The sequence below is a fragment of the Trachypithecus francoisi genome, unplaced genomic scaffold (assembly GCF_009764315.1).
Source record: "Trachypithecus francoisi isolate TF-2019V2 unplaced genomic scaffold, Tfra_2.0 Lachesis_group13, whole genome shotgun sequence".
Lineage (NCBI taxonomy): Eukaryota > Metazoa > Chordata > Mammalia > Primates > Cercopithecidae > Trachypithecus > Trachypithecus francoisi.
In genome coordinates this window covers 21701928-21727417 of record NW_022681458.1, presented here as the reverse complement: position 1 = coordinate 21727417, position 25490 = coordinate 21701928, and the positions used below count along the sequence as shown (strand labels likewise).

The window sequence follows — 25490 nt, the reverse complement described above, 5'->3', positions numbered from 1 at the left end:
GGGGATATTAAGCTCATATTTTTAGGATAAGATGGATGAGGTGTGTTGGTGGGTACTTAGAGGTAGAGAGTACTGTGGGTATAAGGACTGAGCAGTGTAAACTAGCAAGGCCCCATTTGAGAAACACAAGGAGGGGCTGAATTCCTGAAGCACCCACACAGGCAGAAAGGAGAATGCCTTTAAATGAGACAGGAAAGGCTGGCAGGAGACTGAGGGCCATATGGACCAAATAAGAAACCTGGACTTTTTCCTGTGGGTTATAGGGTCATTAAATAGCTCCAAGCTCATGGAAGCAAGGACTTTGTCTTATTCACCACTGTGCCTAGTGCCTAGGACTGAGCCCAAAACATAATAGATCATCTTAGTTTGGATTCACCCAAAAGGAAACTTGAAACGAGAATTGGGTGCAGGTGGTCTAGGTGGCCAGTCATCCCTGAAAGCACAAGTGAAGGAAGGGGAAAGTGAGAGAAGGAAAGAGAAAAGCCAATAAATAGAATGTTAGTGAGCAGGTTGTTGCTATGGGCAATTGGAAATCGACCCTACTGGGGACTCCTGAGGATCCCTGTGGAAGTTGTCTCAAATTTATCCCACCAAGGGGAGGATACATTGGAATATTTACCCAATAACTCAGCCTTTTTCTTTTCTTTTCTTTTTTTTGAGACAGAGTCTTGCTTTGTTGCCCAGGCTGGAGTGCAGTGGCACAATCTTGGCTCACTGCATCCTCCGCCTCCTGGTTTCAAGGGATTCTCGTGCCTCAGCCTCCCAAGTAGCTGGGATTACAGGCTCCCGGCACCACTCCCAGATTATTTTTATATTTTTAGAGATGTTGGCCTGGCTGGTCTTGAACTCCTGACCTCAGGTGATCCACCTGCCTCGGCCTCCCAAAGTGCTGGGATTACAGGCATGAGCCACCATGCCCAACTAACTCAGCTTTCAACGTGTTGATGATTGCCCCTGAGGGTGTTAAGTCCCAGGCACTTCAGGGCTCTCTGGTGCACAGGTATGCAAGTTCTCCTGGCATTCCAGAAAACCCACAGGACATGAATCAGAGTGTTTCCAAGGTTCGAGGTGGGAAGCTATCAGCACATTGACGTTGTCCACTTGCTACTGCAGGTAACCTCAGAGATGGGCCATTGGATATGAGGCAGGGCACCTGCCTGGTCTGCTGCACAGGTGTTCAATATCTATTGCACAAGTACGTTGTATGTATGTCTTACTTTCCTGCCTAGCCTTCAATTGCCTTGAGGCAGGAAGTATGTATTGCAGAGGCCAGGCACAGTAAAGCACAAATATTTACAAATGTGGGTTGAATAAAAGAAAGTAAAATGTTTGATGGGGAAAAGTAAAGTGTGTGGCAAGGGTCAATCTAGCTAATAAAAATAGGTATAAATAAACATGACTAGTTGAGCATTATATTTATCTATATCCTTACAAGCAAAGCGACAGAAGAGAGGATATATATTGGTGGCATCATTGAACCTGTATACCAGAGGACTCTCTTGTAATTTCTCTGTATTCCATAGTGGAGGGGCTTGATATTTTCTCCTGTGCTCCCACTTATGAGGATTGAATGAGCTGACTACCCAATGAACACTGAAAATTAACAAAACAAAACGAAGTAAATGAGCTGAGTATGCAGGTGCTTTGAGAAACATAAAACTTGAGGCATGGGACCCACTGGAGCTTGGCTGGGTTGAACATTGGTGGCTAGACTCCCCTTTCCCAGGGGAAAATTGACCATAGGTACCAAAAGTGAAATGTGCATAGCATTTGGCTATGGAATTGTTTGTGGATTCTTGGGTTGGGGCTTGTATGACTGCTGTGTAGGGGACCCTAATGCTGAAAGGGTACCATGGACCTCTGAAGGCAGAGCAGGGTCCCAGAACGGCTTGACCAGGAGTTTGGAGGGGGAGATTTCCTTCTATCAGGGGAAGGAAGACCGGTAAGACACATCTGAAGGCTGTGTGGGGATGGCTGCCTTGCCACCCTGCCTTTCACCTGCTTTAGAAATGACCCATGGAAGGAAAAACGCATCTGAAATGAGGCCTTCGGACAACTAGGGGCTGGCTCTCTGCGCCCACTCCCCAGGCTTCCCTGTGTTTGGCTCCCACCTCTCCCAGCTCTCACCTGGAAAGGTTCTGGCTTGGTCCCCTAGCCCACCCATCCTGCCTTCAGACAAGTCTGCTGAGCTTTTTGGAAATTGATTTTAATAATCCAGATTTGGTTCAGCCTGAAATTGTCCTTCCCGAGAGCATCAGGGAAAGTGTGAGGAATGCGAAGCTTCCCATGTGGCCTTAATCAGCTATGAGGTTGTGACTCAGAGTAGGGAATGGCTCAAAGACATTCTAAAATGGGAAGAAACAAGGGATTTTCAGTTAATGTACCCAGGCAGTAGTTGCCACTCCCCCTGCTCCTCTCCCCCACCAAGTGCAGAACCAATCTCAATAACAGTCTCAAGGCCCTTCCCTTGTTCCTCATCTCTAATCCCATCTCTTTCCTGGGATTTTCCATGAGACACATTAGGGATTTCTCAGGTTCCCTGAGCCTGAGGCATAGCAGCTCCTTGTTTGCATACTTGACAGAACCATGGCAACCAGTCCCCATCATGGGGTCAGTCACAGGACTAATGATGTGGCCCAGCAGCCAATCCAAGCAAAGGAGCCCAGCTGCCATGGTGATGAGGGGCGGGGACCACCAGTTTCCTTGAAGGCTGAGGGGCTGGAGCACCTCTGAGGTACAGGTTGCCCTAATGGAACCCATCTAGAAGTTTTCCAGATCCACTGCCACGATCTTAGTCCCAGGTACCTAGGATCCCACCTGGACAACCTGGTTGCAGCAAACAGGTCTAGCTGTTTCCACTCTTGTCCATTTCAAAATCCATTTTCCAACAGCATCAGTGTGTCTTTATAAAATGCTTATCATATTATCCTACTCTCTTCCTTTAAAATCCTCCAATGCCTTCCCACTACACTTTGAATAACACCCAACCCCCTGTCTATGGACTACAAGCCCCAAGTAGTCCTGGGACTATTTTCCAAGCTCATCTGCTGTCACAGGCCTGTGTCTGTTCCCCCAACAAGCCCCGGAATCTCATCTAACAACAGATGTATTTGAAAGCCTCTTTGCCTTGGGGACTTTTCCTCCAGATCTCCCCCTGGCTGCCTCCTTGTCATTTAGGTCTAAGTTTAAATGTGACCTCCTGAGGCCCTTCTTAGCCTAAGGTGTGTGAAACCTACGGGGTCGCTGAGAGGAAGTGTAGGGGCTGTGCAGGGGGAAGGCTGGGAGTCAGGATATGGGGGCTAGTCCTGGCTCCACACTTGCCCAGGCTGGACCTGAGCTTCTCATCTATAAAGATGGCTGGAGGTACAAGATAGATAGTTTTCTGTTTGAGCTCCAAAGGGCTCAGAGGTCCCAAGGAAATGTCTGAGAGCCTTGCCCAGGTGACTTAGTCAACACCACAGAGATGAACAAGGGGGTTGGGGGGCTGATGTGAGGGGCTCTGGGCCCTCCTCTCTCACTCAGGGAGAGAAGTGCCTCCCACACGCGTACATAGACATGCACATATATGTGTATACAGTGTATGTATATGTAAGAATGGGTGAGGTTGGGATTGGGGTCATGGCACACTTGGAATTCTCAGAAAAACAGAGAGCCCATATGTTTTTGTTGGTGGGGGGGTTGTGTTTTGTGTTTTTTGAGACAGGGTCTCACTCTGTCACCCAGGCTGGAGTACAGTGGTGCAATCACAGCTCACTATAAACTTGAACTCAAGTTCAAGCTAATCTTCTTGCCTCAGCCTCTTGAGTAGCTATGACTACAGGCATGTGCCACCACGCTTTTAAATTTTTGTACAGACGAGGATCTTGTTATGTTACCCAGGCTGGTCTCGAACTCCCGGCCCTGAGTGATCCTCCCAATGTGCTGGGATTACAGGCATATAAACCACCACGACCAGCCCACAGAGAGCCTATATGTTTTTTAAAAACATTGAAAAACCTCTGAAGCAGATTTCTGTAGACCCTTCAATTTCTGTGCCCATGATTGATGGTATAGGACCAAGCCATAGGAAGCCCCAGTCCCTGCTTCCTGAGTTGCAGCAATCTATGAAGGGGAGACTCTGAGAGACAGAGAAGGTGGGGCGCCCTCCAGTGGGGAAATGAAGAATTTTCCTTCCATCAAGAACTGCTGACTGGCCTTTATCATACATTGCCTTTAATCCTCACAGCAGCCAGGGAGGGTGGCCGTTATGACCACTCCACTGATGTGGAAGGAGGGCTTATAGAGCTTCAGTAAGGTCTCGACTGGGAAGCAGCAGTGCCAGGACTGGCCTGGGTCTGTCTGTGTGGAAAGCTGTGTTCCTTCCCATCCATCAGGCCCATGCTTCCAGAAGATTCTCCATGAGGCTCTGCCCTTAGTGAAGCCCTGTCAGTCCTCATGCTGCCAATGTCGATCCCCTCCATCACTCTGCCTCCCTCTTAAAATAGCCCTTGCTGGATTCAGGCTTCCTGAACAAGGCCAGGCCCTTACCTGCAGCGGGACCTTGGTGTGGCTGGTCGCCTCTTGGTTCAGGACCTCTGAAACCCCTTCAGAGTTAAAGCGTTGCTCTCTGCTCACCCTAGTCGTGGGGCTCTGATGAGAGGGAAGCCAGGAGCCAAGAGTGAGGAGAAAATGGTGAACAGGCCCAGAGGAAAAGAGAAGGGGCCCAAGTGAAAGATTTCAAAATCTCTGAGGGAACCTCATCTTAGGGAAAAAGAGTCTCCTTGTGCTTGCCCCTAGAAAACAAAGATTAAGCAAGGATAACAAATGGGAATTGTACTTTCCAGCCCCTTAAAAAGATTAAGCAAGGATAACATATGGGAATTGTACTTTCCAGCCCCTTCCCTGTGCAGACATCACTAATGGATTGTGGATTCCTTCTGGTGGAAATCAGATGGGAGCTCTTATTGTTCCATCCCCTGAGCTCCTGATGGCTCCTACTTGCAGCCCTGATACTCATGCCCTTCCCAGATCCTCTGTCTACCGGCAAGTGCAGCGCGGACCAACCATAGGCCCAACACATCTCACCCTGGTGACTCTGGTGGGAAAGGCTGCCTGTCCGCTCCTCAGACAGGCCTCTGGGGCATGGAGCGAGCCAGGGCATGTGCTCTGTCTGCTGGGTCCTCACACCTTGAGTGATGTCATCCTTCCAGAACAGTCCTGCAGAGTGAAAGGATGGGGTGAGTTGACACTTGGGGCACTCTGATTGGCCCATCCCAGAAACAAAAGTATGATTAGAATTTTTCCTTTCTCCAAAATGCACAGGTACCAGTAGAGGGCCAGTGGAGGGGGTCTGGAGACTGACTGGGGTACAGGAGTTTGCCTTCTGCCCACTGCCACGGCTTAAATCCTTGCTCTTGCTAGCTCTGTGGCCATGAGAAACAATTAAACTTGCTGAGCTTATTTCTCGCTCATGAAGTGATGAACTTCATAGGATTGAGAGAATGAAAGGAGATAGTGCACACACATTTCCTAGCTTATTGTTTGGCAAGCAATAAGTGATCAAATAGGAACTATATTTTATTTTCACTTTAATTTTTTTTTTTTTTTTTTTTTTAGTTACACCTGCTAGAAAGGGACAAATAGGAATTTTTAAATGATGCTGCTGTGAGAATCAAATAACGTTAAAGATAAAAAGTGTGCTTCCAGGCCAGGCATGGTGGCTTATGCCTATAATCCCAGTACTTTGGGAGGCTGAGGTGAGCAGATTACTTGAGGTCAGGAGATCGAGACCAGCCTGGCCAACATGCTAAAACCCCGTCTCTACTAAAAATACAAAAGTTATCACAGCATAATGGTGCACGCCTGTAGTCGTAGCTGCTTGAGAGACTGAGGTATGAGAATCACTTGAACCTGGGAGGCAGAGGTGGTAGTGAGCCAAGATTGTGCCACTACGCTCTAGCCAGAGTGACAGAGTGAGACCCTGCCTCAAAAAAAAAAAAAAAAAAATCTAGAACCTTAGGACATTACACTATGATTATTAGTCGTAATTTGAACTCAAAGCGGATCTCCCTTCTGAAGCCTGAAGCCACACACTCTGCTTTCAGGAAAGGTCAGATACTTTTCCCCAGGAAAAATATCCTTCACCCTTCACTCTGGCCTTTCATGTCTTCCACTTCTCATACTCTGAACTGCCCAACTCCTTAATTCAGAGTCTGAAGTATGTGTGTGGGGGTGGGAGGGGGCTGGTTCTGGCTGAGGACTGCAAGATTCCTAGCTCTGGAACCATCAGACAGCACCAGGGGTGGTGAGCCAGACTCAGGGAGACAGATGCTGGCCTCTTCTGGGGACTTCCAGTGGCCTCTGCTGTGTTCCTCTAGAGTCCATGTGGGAACGACTCCCTGGCTTAGGTTGAACCATGACTTCTGCCTTGCCTCATCTCTAGCAGAGACTGGGCAGGTAACTCTGCAGAGGCGGTATGATGAGAAAGTTTCAGGCAGGGAAGTTTAAGGGAGAAGGTTTTAATGTCAAGCTGGAGAGTCCCTCTATCTGTATCTACCCCTGTATTTGACCAAACCCAGTCGCTCTCCTCCAGCCCTCCCAGGTCTCACCTTGAGGCACCAGCTGCCAGAATACACCTTGCTAGTATTGGAAGGTCACGTGGATGCTGTCTTGGAGGGGCATGGCCTGCAGTACTCCTACCTGGGTCTGCCCCTCTAAGGGAACAAGAATGAAATGAGTAGGTAACTGGACCAAAAGCCTTCAAAAGGCAGCATCCTCTCCATTGTCACCCCCATATCCCCAGGTCTCCATTCCTCTGCCGGTCCCCACTTCCCAGCTATCTATCCTCTCTCCCTCCCTGGCCACCCTCTTCATGTTCTGGGTCTCACGCACTCTTGGTACAGACTTCCAGGTAAGAACAGTCTTCAGGCAAAGAGGCAGCCTGTGGAGGGACAGTTGAACAGAGTCTCAGACGGCTACAGAAACTGAACGCACAGACAGGCGGGCAGGCTAGATAATGGGGGAAGTTCAGCTGCTTCCTGGGAGGAGTTCTGGAATCCTTGGAAGACTACAGTATGGAACCTAGCTTCAGACAGTTAGGGCTGGCGAGTCCAGATCCTTTTCCTGGAAGCCATGGTATACCCAACTCACAATGGGGGGATGACCTTTCTATGATACAGACCCTCCTCCTGGATACAGATCATCTCCATCCAGGTAGATGGGGTCAGGTGGAAGAGAAGTCAGGTTTTCCCATCCTAATTTTTCTTATCCTCCAGTTCACAAGCAGATCCTAACAATGATGCCAAAAAAGACGAGGGCCCCACTAAAAAGACAAATAACCCAATTTAAAATCTGAACAGACATTCTCAAAAAAGATAAACAACTGGCCAATAAGCACATGAAAAGATGCTGAACTCCATGAGCCATCAGGGAAATGCAGATCAAAACCACAATGAGGCTGGACGTGGTGACTTATGCCTGTAATCCTAGCACTTTGGGAGGCCGAGGCAGGTGGATCACTTGAGGTCAGGAGTTTGAGACCAGCCTGGCCAACATGGTGAAACACCATCTCTACTAAAAACACAAAAATTAGCCAGGCATAGTGTCGTGTGCCTGTAATCCCAGCTACTCAGGAGGCTGAGGCAGGAGAATCACTAGAACCCAGGAGGTGGAGGTTGCAGTGAGCTGAGATCACACCACTGCACCCCAGCCTGGGTGAAAGAGCAAGTCTCTATCTCAAAACAAAACAAAACAAAACAAACAAACAACCACAATGAGACACCACTTCACACACACTAAAGTGGCTACAATCAACAGGACAGTTAATAACAAGCATTGGTGAGGATGGCAGAAATTGGAATGTTTCCTTCCTTCCTTCCTTCCTTCCTTCCTTCCTTCCTTCCTTCCTTCCTTCCTTCCTTTCTTCTTTGCCTCCCTCCCTCCCTCCCTCTTTCGTCCTCCCTCCCTCCCTCCTCCCTCCCTTCCTTCCTTCCTTCCTTCCTTCCTTCCTTCCTTCCTTCCTTCTTCCTTCCTTCCTTTCTAACGGAGTTTCACTCTTGCTGCCCAGACTGGAGAGTCATGCCGTGATCTCGGCTCACTGCAACCTCTACTTCCTGGGTTCAAGCGATTCTCCTACCTCAGCCTCCCAAGTAGCTGGGATTACAGGCATGTACCACCATGCCCGGCTAATTTTGGTTTTTTTTTTTTTTTTTTTTTTTTTTTTAGTAGAGACAGGGTTTCTCCATCTTGGCCAGGCTGGTCTTGAACTCCTGACCTCAGGTGATCCCCCTGCCTTGGCCTCCCAAAGTGCTGGGATTACAGGCATGAGCTACTGTGCTGGGCCAGAAATTGGAATGTTTCTACACTGCTGCTGGGAATGTAAAGTGGTCCAGCTGCTGTGGAAATAGTCTGGCAGTTTCTCAAAATGTTAAACAGGCTGGGCACAGTGGCTCATGCCTGTAGCACCAGCCCCAGCACTTTGGGAGGCTGAGGCGGGTGGATCATCTGAGGTCAGGAGTTCGAGACCAGCCTGGCCAACATGGTGAAGCTGTGTCTCTACTAAAATTACGAAAATTAGCTGGGCATGGTGGTGCACACCTCTAGTCCTAGCTACTCGGGAGGCTGAGGCAGGAGAATCACTTGAATCTGGGAGGCAGTGGTTGCAGTGAGCTGAGATCGCACCATTGCACTCCAGCCTGAGCAACAGAGCCAGACTCCATCTCAAGAAAAAAAAAAAAGTTAAATAATAGAATGACCATATGATCCAGCAATTTCACTTCTAGATATATGCTTAAGAGAAATGAAAACAGATATCCACACAGAAACCTGTACATGAATTTCATAGCTATATCATTCATAATAGCTACAAAGTGGAAACAACTCATATGTCCATCAATTGATGAATGGAGAAATAAGATACAATGGGAATACTCTTCATCAATTACAGGAAAAGAAGTGCTGATACACGCTACAACATGGAAGAGCCCTGGAAATATTATGCTAAATGCAAGAAGCTAGTCACAAAAGGCCACATGTTGTATGACTCCATTTATAAGAAATGTGCAAAACAGGGAAACCCATAGAGGGGGTACATTGGTGGTTGCCTGGGGCTAAGGAGGGTGGTTGGAGGAGGGAATGGGAAGTGGCTGCTAATGGTCACAGTTTTCCTTTTGGGGTAATGAAAATGTTACAAAATCGATTGTGGTGATGGTCGTGCAACTCTGTGAATATACTAAAAGCCATTTTAAATGGGTGAATTATAGTCAATAACGTTGTTATTTAAAAATCACTAATAACTGGCCGGGCACAGTGGCTCATGCCTGTAATCCCAGCACTTTGGGAGGCCGAGGGGGGCAGATCACCTGAGGTTGGGAGTTTGAGACCAGCCTGACCAACATGGAGAAAGCCTGTCTCTTACTAAAAATACAAAATTAGCCGGGTGTGGTGGTGCATGCCTGTAATCCCAGCTACTCGGGAAGCTGAGGCAGGAGAATCGCTTGAACCCAGGAGGTGGAGGTTGCAGTGAGCCAAGATGGTGCCATTGTGCTCCAGCCTGGGTAACAAGACCAAAACTCTGTCTCAAACAAACAAACAGACAAACAACAACAACAAAACACTAATAACTTTAACGAAATGGAAGCACAGCTTTCCCCAAACTTTAGTTATTTGAGAACCACGAACATGATTTTTTACTTATCTTTGTACCACTGTGCTATTACTGGCTTACTCTTCAAGTTGATGATTCATGCTTTTTATTTAAGTGAAATTATTTTAAATTTATTTATTTATTTAGAGACAGGGTCTTACTCTGTCACCCAGGCTGGAGTGTAGTGGTGCAATCTCAGCTCACTGCAACCTCCGCTTCCCGGGTTCAAGCAATTCTCATTCCTCAGCCAATCAAGCAACTGGGATTGCAGGTGCGCAACACCAAGCCCAACTAATTTTTGTATTTTTAGTAGAGATGGGATTTCACTGTGTTGGCCAGGCTGGTCTCAAACTCCTGACCTCAAGTGATCCACCCGCCTTGGCCTCCCAAACTGCTGGGATTACAGCTGTGAGCCACCGTGCCCAACCAAGTGAAATTGTTTTAAAGGGCAACTTTGCTACTGTAAATGGAAAAACCGGTGTTTCTTGGCATAAGTAGACGCTAATTATAAAAAATAAACTCCAGAGAAAGAGAGAGAAGATAAAAATATATAGAGAAAGGCCCCAGCTCCCTACACGTGGGGAGGGACTTCAGGACTGAGGCAGCAGTCCCAGGACTGGCAAGTAAAGGGCGACCTTGGGCGCCGCCCCTGCCGTCATCAGCGCTGACACCCTGGGCCGATGCAGCAGCGAGGTTTGGTTTGGAGGTGGCTCCCAAAGGCGAGTGCGGAGCGGGGGAAGTGAGAGCACCCAGGCATCCTCACAGACGTGACCCTCTGCCCACCAGGCACCCTGCCCACACACCGCGCCGCAGGAAGCCCTCCGCGTTGGTGTCCAAGCTCCAGCACCAGGTGGAGGAACCCGTGGCCATCGGGTGTGGGGTGTGGGGGGTGCGGAGAAGCCTAGGATTCCTCCCAATCCTCTGCTGCGTCCTCCCCCAGACGCCTCCCTAGGTAGAGGGGAGGCCCCGGCCCGGGGGGTGGGCTCTTCCGGCGGTGGGGACTGGATGTCCGCGGTCCGGGCTCCTTCTGCCGGAGATGCCAATTCCCCCAGCGCTGGGTACCTTGCTCTGACCCCTCGGCGCGTCTCGCATGACCCGGATCTCGGTCCCTTGGGCACTCCCTCCTGCCCGACTCCTAATTGGAGTTCTTCTAGTTCTAGTTTCCACCCCATCTTCCTACGTTTAAGACCCTGCCTCTGGCTTTCTCTTCTCATCCCTCACACTTTCCCGGCTTCTGAGCTGCGTGCGCGGCCAATCGCGGGCCGGCTGAGGCAAGGTCCCCAACCCCGGATCTCCCCTGTCTTGGCGTCAGAGTCCTGCTTTTAAGAGTGGGGTGTTGCCTGAATATGGTCGACCTGTATCTAGAATCCCAACCCTCTACCCCGCTACACACACGCACACCATATTGCCTGCCCCTCACTCCCACTTCTTATCACCAGGGATTAACGATGGGGGTGGGGAGTTTGATAAAATCCAGAATTGAATATTGGCAAATGGCACTGGATATACTTCTTGAGAAGCAGTGTCCCTTACTTGTTAAAATAGTGTGCTGGGACCGGGTGCGGTGGCTCACGCCTGTAATTCCAGTACTTCGGGAGGCTGAGGTGGGAGGATCGATTGAGCCCAGGAGTTTGAGATCAGCCTGGGCAGCATAGTGAGACCCCGTCTCTAAAAAAAATTCAAAAATTAGCCGGGTATGGTGGCGTGTACCTGTGGTCCCAGCTACTTGGGAGGCTGAGGTGGGAGGCTCATGTGAGTCAGGGAGGTCAAGGCTTCAGTGAGCCATGATCCTGTACTCCAGCCTGGGCGACAGAGCAAGACCCTGTCTCTCTCTTCCTACCCCTCTCTCCGCAAAAAAGACAGTGTGCTGGAGCCAAATCCAAGTACCTGCAGGCAGTTTTTTGCTTCCTCTGTGCCCCAGTTCCCTCATCTGTAAAATGAGTTTGACAGTAGCATCTAGCTTACAGTGTTCTTAGAAGGATTAATAAGTTTAGCACCTTTGAAGGATTTAGAAATATGATGGGACCGGCACATCATAAACATACATCATAAACATTCAATTAACGTTGGCTGTTACTGTTCTTTTTGATGCTCCTTCTCTGTCAGTGGCACCTCCTATGCATTGTTCAGGTTTCTCCCTGCAAAAATTTTCCCCTACAGTTTACATCTTTTCCCAGACCCAATGCCTTTGCCTTTGTTCAAACCACCGTCATCTTTCTTTTTTTATTTTTTAAATGTTTATTAGAGACAAGATCTCGCTATGTTGCCTAGGCTGGTTTCAAACTCCTGGGTTCAAGTGAACCTCCTGTCTCAGTCTTACAAAGTGCTGGGATTACAGGCATGTGCCACCATGCCCAGCCGGCCATCATCTTTCACCTGTTACTGAAATTGCATCTCATCTAGTTGCAGGGAGTAACTAATGACTTGGGGAATGTTCTAGGAGCCTGGGATTGTGTCTGGTGTTCTGTAGGTGCTCAATCATTCTTGCTGAATATTTGTTGTTCCGCTCTTGCCTCCCTATAATCTCTTAAGCACCAGGAGAAGCTTTCTAAAATATAAATTAAAGCATGTTACTCCCTGCTTAACACTGTCCAATGGATCACCTCCTTTACACTTTTGAATAAATGCTAAATTCCCGACCACGGCCTATGAGCCCTAGCATGATCTAGCCTTGCCTTCCTCTCCAGCCTCGTTTCCTTCTCTTGTCTTGCTCTCTCTGTTCCCAGCCTCCTTTCCATTCTTTGAACACCTGAGTCCTTCTCAAAGGCCATTTCTGCTTCTCCCCACCCTCCACTGTTAATCTCTTTGTTTTAGTATAAATCCCCCCTCCTCAAGTAGTTTCTGGTCCCTAGGAATGATCGTCTTCATTACCTTCATGACACTTATTACTGTTCATGACTTCTTCGTGTTTGTTTTTTTTGTTGTTATTGTTTTGTTTGTTTGTTTTGAGATGGAGTTTTTGCTCTGTTGCCCAGGTTGGAGCACAATGGCAATCTCGGCTCACTGCAACCTCTGCCTCTTGGGTTCAAGCAATTCTCCTGCCTCAGCCTCCCAAGTAGCTGGGATTATAGGCGCCTGCCACCACATCTGGCTAATTTTTGTATTTTTAGTAGAGAAGGGGTTTCACCATGTTGGCCAGGCTGGTCTTGAACTCTTTTTTTTTTTTTTTTTTTTTTTTTTTGAGACGGAGTCTCGCTCTGTCGCCCAGGCTGGAGTGCAGTGGCCGGATCTCAGCTCACTGCAAGCTCCGCCTCCCGGGTTTACGCCATTCTCTCGCCTCAGCCTCCCAAGTAGCTGGGACTACAGGCGCCCGCCATCTCGCCCGGCTAATTTTTTGTATTTTTTTAGTAGAGACAGGGTTTCACAGTGTTAGCCAGGATGGTCTCGATCTCCTGACCTCGTGATCCGCCCGTCTCGGCCTCCCAAAAGTGCTGGGATTACAGGCTTGAGCCACCGCGCCCGGCCTGGTCTTGAACTCTTGACCTCAGGTGATCCACCTGCCTTGGCCTCCCAAAGTTCTAGGATTACAGGTATGAGCCACCGCGCCCAATGGACTTCTTCCTTTGTTTGCTTGTTTATTTGCATCTCCCCACTGGAATGTAAATTTCAAGAGGACAGAAGACACGTCTGTTTCATTTGCTGTCACACCCTCAGTGTCTGGCTCAGGACCTAGCTCAGCCTGGATGTTCAAAAATGAAACAGACTTTGGGTCCTGAGGCACAGATGCTCTTATCTGTTAGATGGGCAGCTCATGAGGATGACTGTGAAAATGAAATGAGATGACTGATATGAAGCAGCCTCGTCTTGCACAAATGCATTGTGAGTCGAATTCTAGTTCCTTTCAGCTTCAGCCTCCCTGGAATTTGTAGGCCTTGGCCCATGCCCCAAGATTTCAAGGTGAAAGACCTTGAAACCCAGAAGGACAGAGAGGCCTGGTCTGGTAGAGAATCAGGAGCAGAATCCAGGAGACCTGCCTTACAGCTCACCAGGGGGAAGGTATGAGACAGCCCAGCTGACCCCAGGGAACAAAGTCTGCCTATCTTGATAGGGAGAGGGTGAGGCCTGAGCCAACCTCATCACAATTAAACTAGGCACTGGAGGCCGCTGAGGAGTTGCCTGTCTGCAGGTCATCTTGGCTGGGAGACAGTGAGGCACAGGCCGCCGTGCCTGTGCCTCTTCTTGGATAGCCAGTGGGGATGGTGCTATCATTGAGTTGAGGTCTGCAAGAGCCAGGCCACCACCCTTTGCCGGGAAACAAGGTCTTCCCTCAAGGACAGGATCACTTCTGGTGGGAATCTCCTAGAGAAGGGGCAACTCCTCAGGCCAGGCACGGTGGCTGACACCTGTAATCCCAGCACTTTGGGAGGCCGAGGCGGGTAGATCATGAGGTCAGGAGTTTGAGACCAGCCTGGCCAACATGGTGAAACCCTGTCTCTACTAAAAGTACGAAAATTAGCCAGGCATGGTGGCGTGTGCCTGTAGTCCCAGCTACTGCGGAGGCTGAGGCAGAAGAATTGCTTGAACCCGGGAGGCAGAGGTTGCAGTGAGCTGAGATTGCACTGCTGCATTCCAGTCTGGGCGACAGAGCAAAACTCCATCTCAAAAAAAAAAAAAAAAAAAAAAAAGAGAGAGAAAGAGAAGAGGCAGCTCCTCAGAGATGGGTCAGAGTTCTGTGGGGAGCCTCAGGTGGGCATCTAGATGGTGATGAGCCTGAAGACTCTAGAAGTGGGTTCTCAGGACTTGCTCATGTGTACATGTGTTTATATGTGTGTGCATGTAGAAGAAGCCACTCTTTTCCTCTTTCCATTTAGAGTATGTGTGTGCATGTGTTTGTATGAATCAATGTGTATTGTATGCATGTGTGTTTGTGTGTGCGCATGTAGGTTTGTATGTGGGGGAGATGTATTTGTGTATGTAGATGGGATGTGTGTGTCAATGTGTATACGTGTACGTGTAGTGTACTTGTATTCATTGTCTATTACTTTTTTTAAAACTCCAGTTTTAGCAAAGAATATCTATGGCTTATTGCTACATGACAAATTACCCCAAAGCTTAGTGGCTTAAACTATAAACATCTCTCTCACAGTTTCTGTGGACTGGGAATGTGAAAGAGGCTTAGCTGGGTACTTTTGGTTCAGGGTCTCTCTTGAAGTTGCAGCGAAGATGTTACCCGGGGTTGGCTGTAGCTTCTGCAGGCTTGCATGGGGCTAGAGGATCTACTTTCAAGATGACTCACTCACCCTCCTGGCAAGACGATGCTGGCTGTTGGCAGGAGGTCTCAGTTCCCTACCACATCAGCCTGTCCATATGGCTGCTTGAGTGCCTCATGACACAGCAGCTGGCTTCCTCTGGAGTGAGTGACCTGAGAGAGAAAGAGTGAACTGGGCAAAAGCCACAGTGTTTTTAAAACCTAGCTTTGGAAGTCCCATGCCATCATTTCTGCCATATTATACTGGCCACAGAGACCAACCCTGATACACTGTGGGAGGGACTACACAAAAGCATGAATTCTAGGAGGTAAGGATCACTGGAGATCATCTTGTAGGATGGCTGTCACGAGCAGTACATGCATGTGGGTATGTGGGGTGTGTGTTTGTGGGTGTGTACGTAAAGCTGTGTGTGTGTGTGTGTATGTGTCTGTATGTTTTTGCATATGTATATATGGATAAATACATAGCAATATGTTTGTGTGACATGTATCTATATATTGTTTGCATATGTGTATGCTTGCATTTATGTATATGTGTCTGTGTATTGCACATGTGTGTGTTTTTTTGTGCACACGAGTATGTGTGCACATATGTATTATGACTACATGCATGTCTCTGTGTTTGTATGTGTTGTGCATGTGTGCATATGTGTTTGTGTATGCCTTTTTGTATGTATTTGTAGTATGTGAATGAGCATATGTATGTGTGTGTGTGATGGGTTTGTATATGTATCCAGGTGTATATGTGTGTCTATGCCTGTGGCTGTATATGTATGCACATTGTATGTGCATGTGCACCTGTGTTGTGTGTGTGCATGTATGCTTATGTGTATGTGTTTCCATATAAATGTCTATGTGTAAGTCTGCATGTGTCTGTTTATGTGTGTGTAGGTATATATATGTTTATGTTTGTGTGTGAGATGTATGTGTGTAGGTTGGAGAATATGTGTGTGTATTACCATGTACATATTGCACTTGTATATATAAATGTGTGCTGGCACATGCATAAAAGCTTAGTAGTGTCACCTGCTGCGGGAGGCAAGCCTGGAGTTGGGAGTGGGGAGACCCAGGGAGGAGTCCCTCTTATTCCTGGGGTAGCCCATGCGTGGAAGGCTCTGGAGCCCAGAGAGCAGGCTCTCCCGTGCATTTAGGGTATGTGGATCCATGGTCCTCTGCATCTGGCTTTCCTTTGTTCAGGCTTTCTGTTGTTGTTCGTTTTTATTTGAACACTTCAGTCTTTCCTAACCTGTCAAATAAAGCAGCAGAGAAAGGGCTGTCTCTATTGCCTGGAAGTTGAGAGTTCGGCGTAGACTAGTGCCCCTTTGGGGCTGGCCTGGGGAAAACAAGGGGATTGCCCTGGAGAGCCCAGCTGATGCTCTCTCTCATCTCTTCTCTGCTCAAGGCCACTCTGGGAGCTTCTGCGATTTATTGGGCAAGAAGCCGGGCATTTCTTTACTTCTAATAATCCAGTCATCTTAGAAGCCACTCTTTTCCTCTTTCCATTTAGAATATTTGTGACACCAACTTTTGTGTTTAGGAGCTTTTATGCTTTTTTCTTTTTTAAAAAAGTATTTTTACCTTTTGATTATGAAAGGTAATACACATGAACAGGAGTAGACAGAATGTAAAGATACAGCTCAACTGATTATTAGAGGGAATAGCCATTTATACTATCCAATGACAGGGTTCAGGACATGTCACCTGAAAACATGGCACACTGGCATGTTGAATATTTCAAACTGGAGGGATCTGAAAAACAGCATGTGCAGGACAATCTCTTTGACCTCCCTGATCCTTCTCCCCTGAAGGGGGCCATGTGAAAGGTGCCCTTCCTCCGAAGATGGGGACACAGAGAGGAATCTGAACACAAGGGCCTTACTAAGTCTCTTGGGTAAATAAAATTAGTTTTAAGATTGTTGGCAGGCTGGGTACAGTGGCTCACACCCCTAATCCCAGTACTCTGGGAGGCTGAGGCAGGAGCATTGCTTGAGCCCAGGAGTTTGAAACCACCTTGGACAATATACTGAGACTTGGTCTTTACAGAAAGTTAAAAAATTAGGCCGGGCTTAGGGGCTCACGCCTGTAATCCCAGCACTTTGGGAGGCCGAGGTGGGTGGATCACTTGAGGTCAGGAGTTCAAGACGAGCCTGACCAACATGGTGAAACTCTGTTTCTATTAAAAATACAAAAAATTAGACCAGCATGGTGGCGGGCGCCTGTAATCCCAGCTACTAGGGAGGCTGAGGTGGGAGAATCACTTGAGCTCAGAAGTTCAAGGCTGCAGTGAGCTGTGTTCACACCACTGCAATCCTGTCTGGACAGCAGAGTGAGACTTTGTTTATATATATTTAAAAAAAAAAAAATCCAGGCGCAGTGGCTCACGCCTGTAATCTTAGCACTTTGGGAGGCTGAGGCAGGTTGATCACAAGGTCAGGAGTTCAAAACCAGCCTGACCAACATGGTGAAACTCCATCTCTACTAAAAATACAAAAATTAGCTGGGCGTGGTGGTACACGCCTGTAATCCCAGCTACTCAGGAGGCTGAGGCAGGAGAATCGCTTGCACCCAGGAGGCGGAGGTTGCAGTAAGCTGAGATGGCTCTATTCCATTGCACTCCAGCCTGGGAGACAGAGCCAGGCTCTGTTAAAAAAAAAAAAAAGATTGTTGATAAAATAAAAACAGAAATGTCTTCGGAGCTGTCAGCATTAGATAGAATGCAGACATACAGTTTTACTCTACCTGGGTTTACCGGTCAAACAATGTTATATCAGCTAGATGTTTAAGGCTATAAAACTACAAATCCAAATGAAGAATAAAATATACAATAAAAATAAATTGCTTGATGCATATCAAGCACAGCAGTTTATTTTTAAAAAGACAGAGAGGAACCATATATTTAACTTTTTAGATTTTTTGCTTCTGTGATTTTTTTTTTTTTTAAACAGGGTTTAGCTTTGTTACCCAGGCTGGAGTACAATGGTGTGATTATGGCTCATTGTAGCCTCAACTTCCCAGGCTCGAGCTATCCTTACCACCTCAGGCTCCCAAGTAGCTAAAACTTCAGGAGCATGCCACCATGGCCAGAGAATTTTTGTATAGATGGGGTTTGGCCACGTTGCCTAAGCTGGTCTCGAACTCCTGGACTCAAGGGATGGATCTGTCCACTTCGGCATGCCAAAGTGCTGGGGATTACAGGCGTGAGCCACTGTGCCGGGCCATTTTGTACACTTACCTGATTTGTCAACAAATGTGTGTGTGTGTGTGTGTGTGCGTGTTGTGTGTTTTGAGACAGAGTCTTGCTCTGTCACTCAGGCTGGAGTGCAGTGGTGCGATCTCAGCTCACTGCAACCTCCACCTCCTGGGTTCAAGCGATTCTCCTGCCTCAGCCTCCCTAGTAGCTGGAATCACAGGCACGTGCCACCACACCCAGCTAATTTTTATATTTTTAGTAGAGATGGGGTTTCGCCATGTTGGCCAGACTGGTCTCCACCTCCTGACCTCAGATGATCTGCCCACCTCGGCCTCCCAAAGTGCTGGGATTACAGGCGGGAGTCACTGTGCCCAGCCAGCTGTGGGTTTTTCATAGATGCCTTTATCAGGTTGAGCAAGCTCTTTTCTATTTCTGAGTGTCAAATATTTTTATTATGAAAGGGTTTGGGATTGTACTAAATGCTTTTTCTGCATCAATAGAGATAATGTGGGTTTTGTTCTTTATAATATAATGTATTACATTAATTAATTTTCATATGTTGAAGTAAACCTGCATTCTTGGGATGTCCACTTTATCATGGTACACGACCAGCCTAGCCAACATGGCGTAACCCCATCTCTACTAAAAATGCAAAAATTAGCTGGGCATGGTGGCACATGCCTGTAATCCCAGCTACTCAGGAGGCTGAGGCAGGAGAATCACTTGAACCCAGGAGGCGGAGCTTGCAGTGAGCCGAGATTGTGCCACTGCACTCCAGCCTGGGCAATGAGCGAAACTCCATCTCAAAAACAAAAACAAAACAAAACAAAACAAAACCAAATTGCCACTTTTGTCATAAACCACGTATCAAATACTCATTTGTCTCTACTCTGTTCTATTGGTCAGTTTTGTTCCTGAACCAAGAATATACTTTCTTAATTACTATAGCTTTCATAATAAGCTTTGACAACTAATAAGGCAGTTGTCTTCTTCAAATCTTAAAAAAAAATTTTTTTTTAAGATATTGGGTCTCACTATGTTGCTCAGACTGATCTCTAACTCCTGGGATCAAGCAATCATTCCAGCTCAGCCTCCCAAGTAGACAGGACTACAGGCACGCACCACTACACCCAGCTTAAATCTTGGCTATAAAAAAGTATCAGCTTGTCAACTCCCACACAAAAAGAAGAAAAGCAAGGAGGAGAGAAACTGTTGATGTTTTTATTAGAATTGCACTGAATCTATATATCAGTTTGGAGGATAACATATTTTTACAATATTGAGTTTCACATTACGTATAAGAGATATCTTCCAAATCGTTTGGACCTTCTTTCATACAATTGTCTCTATAGAGGTTGGGTGTGGTGGCTCACGCCTGTGATCCCAGCACTTTTGGAGGCTAAGGCGGGTAGATCACTTGAGGTCAGGAGTTCAAGACCAGCCTGACCAACATGGTGAAATCCCAGCTCTACTAAAAATACAAAATTAGCCGGGCATGGTGGCACATGCCTGTAATCCCAGCTATTGGGGAGGCTGAGGCGGGAGAATCGCTTGAACCTGGGAGGCGAGGGTTGCAGTGAGCCAAGATCACACCATTGCACTCCAGCCTGGGTGACAGAGCAAGACTCTGTCTCAAAACACACAACACACACACACAGATTTTCTCTGTAGAGATCTTGCATAACTTTATATTTATTGACAGGTACTTGATTTTTATGCTTTGTAGAAGTAAACCTTTTAAAAATTTCATTTTCTACCCATTTTTTGTTGGTATGTAGAAATAAAATTGATATTTGTATGTTGATTTTTCAGTCAGCTGTATTGATAAACTCTCTTATTACGATCGGGTACAGTGGCTCACACCTTTAATCCCAGCACTTTGGGAGGCCGAGGCGGGCCGATCACGAGGTCAGGAGATCAAGACCATCATGGCCAGCATGGTGAAACCCTGTCTCTACTAAAAATACAAAAATTAGCCGGGCATGGTGGTACGTGCCTGTATTCCCAGCTACTCGAGAGACTGAGGCAGGAGAATTGCTTGAACCCTGGAGGCAGAAGTTGAAGTGAGCCAAGATCACACCACTGTACTCCAGCCTGGGAGACAGAGCGAGTCTCGGTCTCAAAAAATAAATAAATAAATAAATAACTTTCTTATTAATTCAAATAGTGTAACTTCTGAATTTTCTACATAACAAATAATATAAAAAGAAAGTATTTTTTCTCCCTTTCCACCTTTCTTTTATTCCTTTTCTTGTTTTAGTACATAGCTAAAGACCTGGAGTACAATGCTGAATCGTAATCCTTATCCAAAAATCTCAGAAGATTTCTAACTTAGTTTCAGTTTTCCCAGAAGCAGACCCCGAAACAAGGATCTTTGTACAAGGAATTTATTGAGAGGTGAAGGAACACGTTGGTTAGGGAGTGTGGAAGTGAGACAAGGAAGGGGAGGTGGCCAATAGAGGCATGTGTTATCAGGCTTAACTCTGGAGCGAAATTCTGCTGGGGGACCTCTGGGAGCCAGTGTAAACTACATGCCTCAGAGTTCTCTTACCCCAGATGGGAGGGAGCTGCGGTATTCAGACACAAAGTCTTGCCAGTTATTGGTTAGAGCTGCTCTGGGATGGAGCTTGAATTCCCCAGCACTTCCAACTGCCATGGGAGTGGAAAACTGTAGTCAAGCAGCAAAAGAAAGCCCTTGGGAAAGCCCTCGGGCAAGAACTGCAGATGCTGGCAGCTGAAAACGGTACTGTGTACACTGAAATGGTAAAAGTGACGGATACAGGTAAGTTGCCAACAATGTCTTCTACAAACCCCTTCAACATTTTACTGCATTAACAAGTAACATTTGCAGTCCCAATACGATAACGGCAGCTGCATAAGTCCAGCCTTTCTAGATACTCTCCTAAAATCATTTTGTCAATAAAGAGAGAAAGAAGGGGAAGAATACACATAATTGCTGGGCATGGTGGCTCACACCTGTAATACCAGGCCAAGGTGGGGGCATTGGTTGAGTCCAGGAGTTCAAGACCAGCCTGGGCAACATAGTGAGACTGTCTCTACTAAAAACGAAAAAAATTAGCTGGGTGTGGGGGTGCATGCCTGTAGTCCCAGCTACTCAGGGGGACTGAGGCTGGAGGATCACTTGAGCCTGGGAAGTTGAGCCTGCGATGAGCCAAGATTGTACCACTGCCCTCCAGCCTGGGCAACAGACCAAGACACTGTCTCAAAACAAACAAACAAACAAACAAACAAAACACACACACAATCCATGCTTATAGCATAATTAGGAGACAGAAAACACCACAAACTATGATGGTAAAGTGTTGCCACCTGGTCACTGTTACTCTGAAGTCCTACTATCACCATTAACACCAGGAAGCTCAGTTCTCTAGGTAGCATTCCCTACTGTGAACTGGCCTACAAAGGACAGCCACCTCTCAGTGAAAGTCTAGTAACTGTCACACTACAGCATGCAGGGTTTACCACCACCACACTTAGCATTAACAAACAAATAAGAATCCTGGTACTTAGAAAATACACAGAATAGACTAAGTTAAGGAAAAAAGGAGAATGGACAAATACAAGAGAAAGAAGGCAGAGGAGGAAAAAAAAAAAAGGAGAAAAAGGAAGAGAAGAAAAAACGGGCTGGGCGTGGTGGCTCACGCCTATAATACTAGCAACTTTGGGAGGCTGAGGCGGGCACATCACCTGAGGTCAGGAGTTCGAGGCCAGCCTGGCAAACATGATAAAACCCCGTCTCTACTAAAAATACAAAAAAAAAAAAAAAAAAAAAAAAAATAGCCGGGTGTGGTGGCGGTCGCCTGTAATCCTCACTACTCAGGAGGCTGAGGCAGGAGAATGGCTTGAACCCGGGAGGCAGAGGTTGCAGTGAGCCAAGATGGTGTCACTGCACTCCAGCCTGGGTGACAGAATGAGACTCTGTCTCCAAAAAAAAAAAAAAGAAGAAGAAGAAACTAAAGGAAAATTCTAGAAAAGGTAAACTAATCTATAGCGACAGAAAGCAGATCAATGGTTGCTTGGATGTCAGGAGTGGAGAGAGAGATTGATTGATTGCAAAGGGGTACAAGAGGATGATGGAAAGGTTTTATATCTTGATTGTGATGATGGTTTCCCAGGAGTATATGGTATATGTGTCAAAATTCATAGAATTTTACACTTTAAGTGTATAATTTATTATATTGAAATTATACCCCAATAATTTTTTTTTTTTTTGAAATGGAGTTTTGCTTTTGTTGCCCAGGCTGCAGTGTAATGGCATGATCTCGGCTTACCACAACCTCTGCCTCCCCGGTTCAAGTGATTCTCCTGCCTTAGCCTCCCGAGTAGCTGGGATTACAGGCATGTGCCACCATGCCTGGCTAATTTTGTATTTTTAGTAGAGACAGGGTTCCTCTGTGTTGGTATGGCTGGTCTTGAACTCCAGACCTCAAGTGATCCGCCCACCTCGGCCTCCCAAAGTGCTGGGATTACAGGCATAAGCCACTGCACCCAGCCTTCATGTATAACTTTTAACTCTCCGTAAACTTAATTACTGTTGACTGGAAGCTTTACTGATAACATAAACAGTAGATTACCACATATGATGTATGTGCTATTATACACTGTATTCTTACAATAAAATAAGCTAGAGAGAAGAAAATGTTATGCCTGTAATCCCAGCACTTTGGGATGCTGAGGCAGGAGGAATGCTTAGGACAGGAGTTCAAGACCATCCTGGGAAATGTAGTGAGAATCCGTCTCTACAAAACATTTAAAAAATAGCTGGGTTCAGGAGGCTGAAGTGGGAGGATCACTTGAACCTGGGAGGTGAAGGTTGCACTGAGCCAGATCTTGCTACTGCACTCCAGCCTAGGCAACAGAGCAAGACACTGTCTTTAAAAAAAAAAAAAAAAAAAAAAAGCAGGGCAGAGAGAATATATTTACTATTACATTAAGTGGAAGTGGAAATGGCTCATTATAAAGTCTTCATCTTCATCGTCTTCATGTTGAGTAGGCCAAGGAGGAGGAAAAGAGGGGTTGGTTGGAGCATTAGTGGGAGAACAGGCGGAGGAGGTAGAATAGGGGGTTGCAGGGGCGGGGGTTCAGAAGAGCCAGGCATACTTGGTATAACTTTTTTTTTTTTTCCGAGACGGAGTCTTGCTCTATTGCCCAGGCTGGAGTGCAGTGGTGTGATCTCGGCTCACTGCAACTTTCACCTCCCAGGTTCAAGCGATTCTCCTGCCTCAGCTTCCCAAGTAGCTGGGATTACAGGCGCCCACCACCATGCATGGCTAATTTTTTTGTATTTTTGGTAGAGACAGGTTTTCACCACGTTGGCCAGGCTGGTTTTGAACTCCTGATCTCAAGTGATCTGCCCACCTCAGCCTCCCAAAGTGATAGCATTACAGGCATAAGCCACCGTGCCCGGCCATATAATAATATTTTGAAGGTACATGGGTTTTGCACAAATTCCTTATCCTGTGTCCAGTTCTGCAACCTGCCTATTCTACTCAACAATGTCTTTGTAATCTCTTCATGTTAGTACATACAATATACAATTTACCTTTTTCTCAATAGCTACCTATAACAGACATTTTATAGTGTATTTGGCCTTGCCTTTACTGAGAAATCTTTAGATGAATTCTAACTTTTTGCCACTGCTAAATTAAATTTATATGCATTGATATAGAAATATCTCTATATTATATTAAGTTTTTTAGAAAGCTGAAGTGGAATATTTATATAGACATAAACTTTTATATAGATATCAAAAAAATTGGAAGGACACCAGTTTGTACAATTATTTTAGTGGAAGGAAGGAGATTGGTTTATAAACAGACTTTGACTTTTTCTTTTTCTTTTTTTTTGAGACAGTTTCACTCTTGTTGCCTAGGTTACAGTGCAATGGCACAATCTTGGCTCACTGCAACCTCTGCCTTCTGGGTTCAAGTGATTATCCTGCCTTAGCCTCCCAAGTAGCTGATATTACAGCATGTGCGACCACGCCCGGCTAATTTTGTATTTTTAGTAGAGATAGGGTTTCTCCATGTTGGTCAGGCTGGTCTTGAACTCCCAACCTCAGGTGATCCACCTGCCTCAGCCTCCTAAAGCGCTGGGATTACAGGCATGAGCCATCGCGCCCGGCCTTTTTTCTTTGAGACAGAGTCTTGCTCTGTTGCCCAGGCTGGAGTGCAGTGGCACCATCTCAGCTCACCGCAACCTATGCCTCCTGGGTTCAAGATATTCTCCTGCCTCCAGAGAAGCTGAGATTACAAGTGTGCGCCACCATGCCTGGCTAATTTTTTTGTATTTTTTCACCATGTTGGCAAGGCTGGTCTTGAACTCTGACCTCAAGCGATCCACCTGCCTTGGCCTCCCAAAGTGCTGGGAATACATGTGTGAGTCATGGCACCCAGCCAGATTGACTTTTCCAATTTTTTCAGTGATAATCTTTTTTCCTGATAATATATTCACAATCAAGTAATACCAGGAACTGCTGAGAAGTGGATGATGAAGGGTGATAAGGTATAGACTGTGCCCTTCTCTTTGCAGCTCCTGAGAGGGGTTGGGGAGGGACTGGGGGAGGTGGGAAACAGCTTTGGCTGCCCAGAGCAGCTCTGAAGGGGGCCCGATGCTGAACAGGATATCTGAGGGCAGAGCGGGACACCTATTCTGGGGATGGAAGGAGGAAAGATGGTTGAGGCCACTTCCTAGGAGGAGGACTAGGGGTGGGAGAAGTGACCTTCGCTTAAGGATCCAGCCCACCCTTCACCCACTTCAGGTATGGACTTGAGATAGAGAAGATATTTAAAATCAGATTTAAATCCATCAGCTCCCAGGAGTGTGGCCTCCTCCACCTGCTCACCAACTGTTCTGGTTCCAAAGGTTCAAGCCAGGTTCAACTCCCACTCCTCTAGTCTCCAAATAAGCATAGCACGGAGAGTCTGAGTGAAAATCCACTTTAATAATCCAGCTTCAGCTCAGCTAAGAACTTCCCCTCTCAGGTGCAAAGGGATGGCAAAGAAGTCTTTCCAAGAGGGCTCAATCCACTAAGAGATTATGGCTCAGAGAAGGGAACAGCTCAAAGAAGCCCTATAATGGGAGGCAACATGGAATTTGAAATTAGTGAGTGACCAGATGGAGATGTCCTGCCACCCACCTCACACCCAACATATGTTCCAGCAGGAGAAGCACCGAGGTTTCATCTGTTCTTGACAGCCACCCCAGTCTTCTCAGCCCTGATCCCCTCTTCCCATCCCTTCATTTTCCATTTCTTTGGGTCAGGGCCCCTGAGCCTTGAGAAGAATAAGGACCCTTGTTTTATCTCTTTTTTCTCTTTTGTAGAGACATGGTCTTGCCATGTTGCTCAGGCTGGTCTCAAACTCCTGGCCTAAGCAATCATCCCACCTTCCAAAGTGTTGACATTACAGCATGAGCCATTGTGGTTGGCCAGGACCCTTGTTTTCCTA

At 46.8% G+C, this 25490-nt stretch overlaps 1 protein-coding gene and 1 long non-coding RNA gene across 15 annotated transcripts in view; both read right to left on the bottom strand.

The window, feature by feature from the left end:
• Positions 1-4098: 4098 nt before the first annotated feature.
• LOC117094486 lies at positions 4099-15266 on the bottom strand. Of its 2 annotated transcripts, none has more exons than XR_004441566.1 (4): positions 14863-15266; positions 6588-6692; positions 5065-5196; positions 4099-4772 (listed from the first exon to the last, which is right to left on the bottom strand). It is a non-coding gene; the product is annotated as an uncharacterized LOC117094486 (long non-coding RNA). The 2 variants fall into 2 exon arrangements; XR_004441565.1 differs by lacking the exon at positions 14863-15266 and adding an exon at positions 6871-7352.
• Positions 15267-20272: 5006 nt separating this feature from the next.
• The window catches only part of DNPEP (aspartyl aminopeptidase), a 38192-nt gene continuing 32974 nt past the window's right edge, over positions 20273-25490 (bottom strand). For 10 of the 13 annotated variants that reach the window (XM_033230122.1, XM_033230118.1, XM_033230121.1 and 7 more), the window contains one exon: positions 20273-20776. In XM_033230122.1, coding sequence (XP_033086013.1) covers positions 20696-20776 — 81 coding nt within the window. In that variant the 3' untranslated portion in view covers positions 20273-20695. Of the gene's footprint in view, positions 20777-24823; positions 25114-25490 lie in introns of those variants that run through there. The other 3 variants (XM_033230126.1, XM_033230120.1, XM_033230127.1) reach the window with 1 other exon arrangement.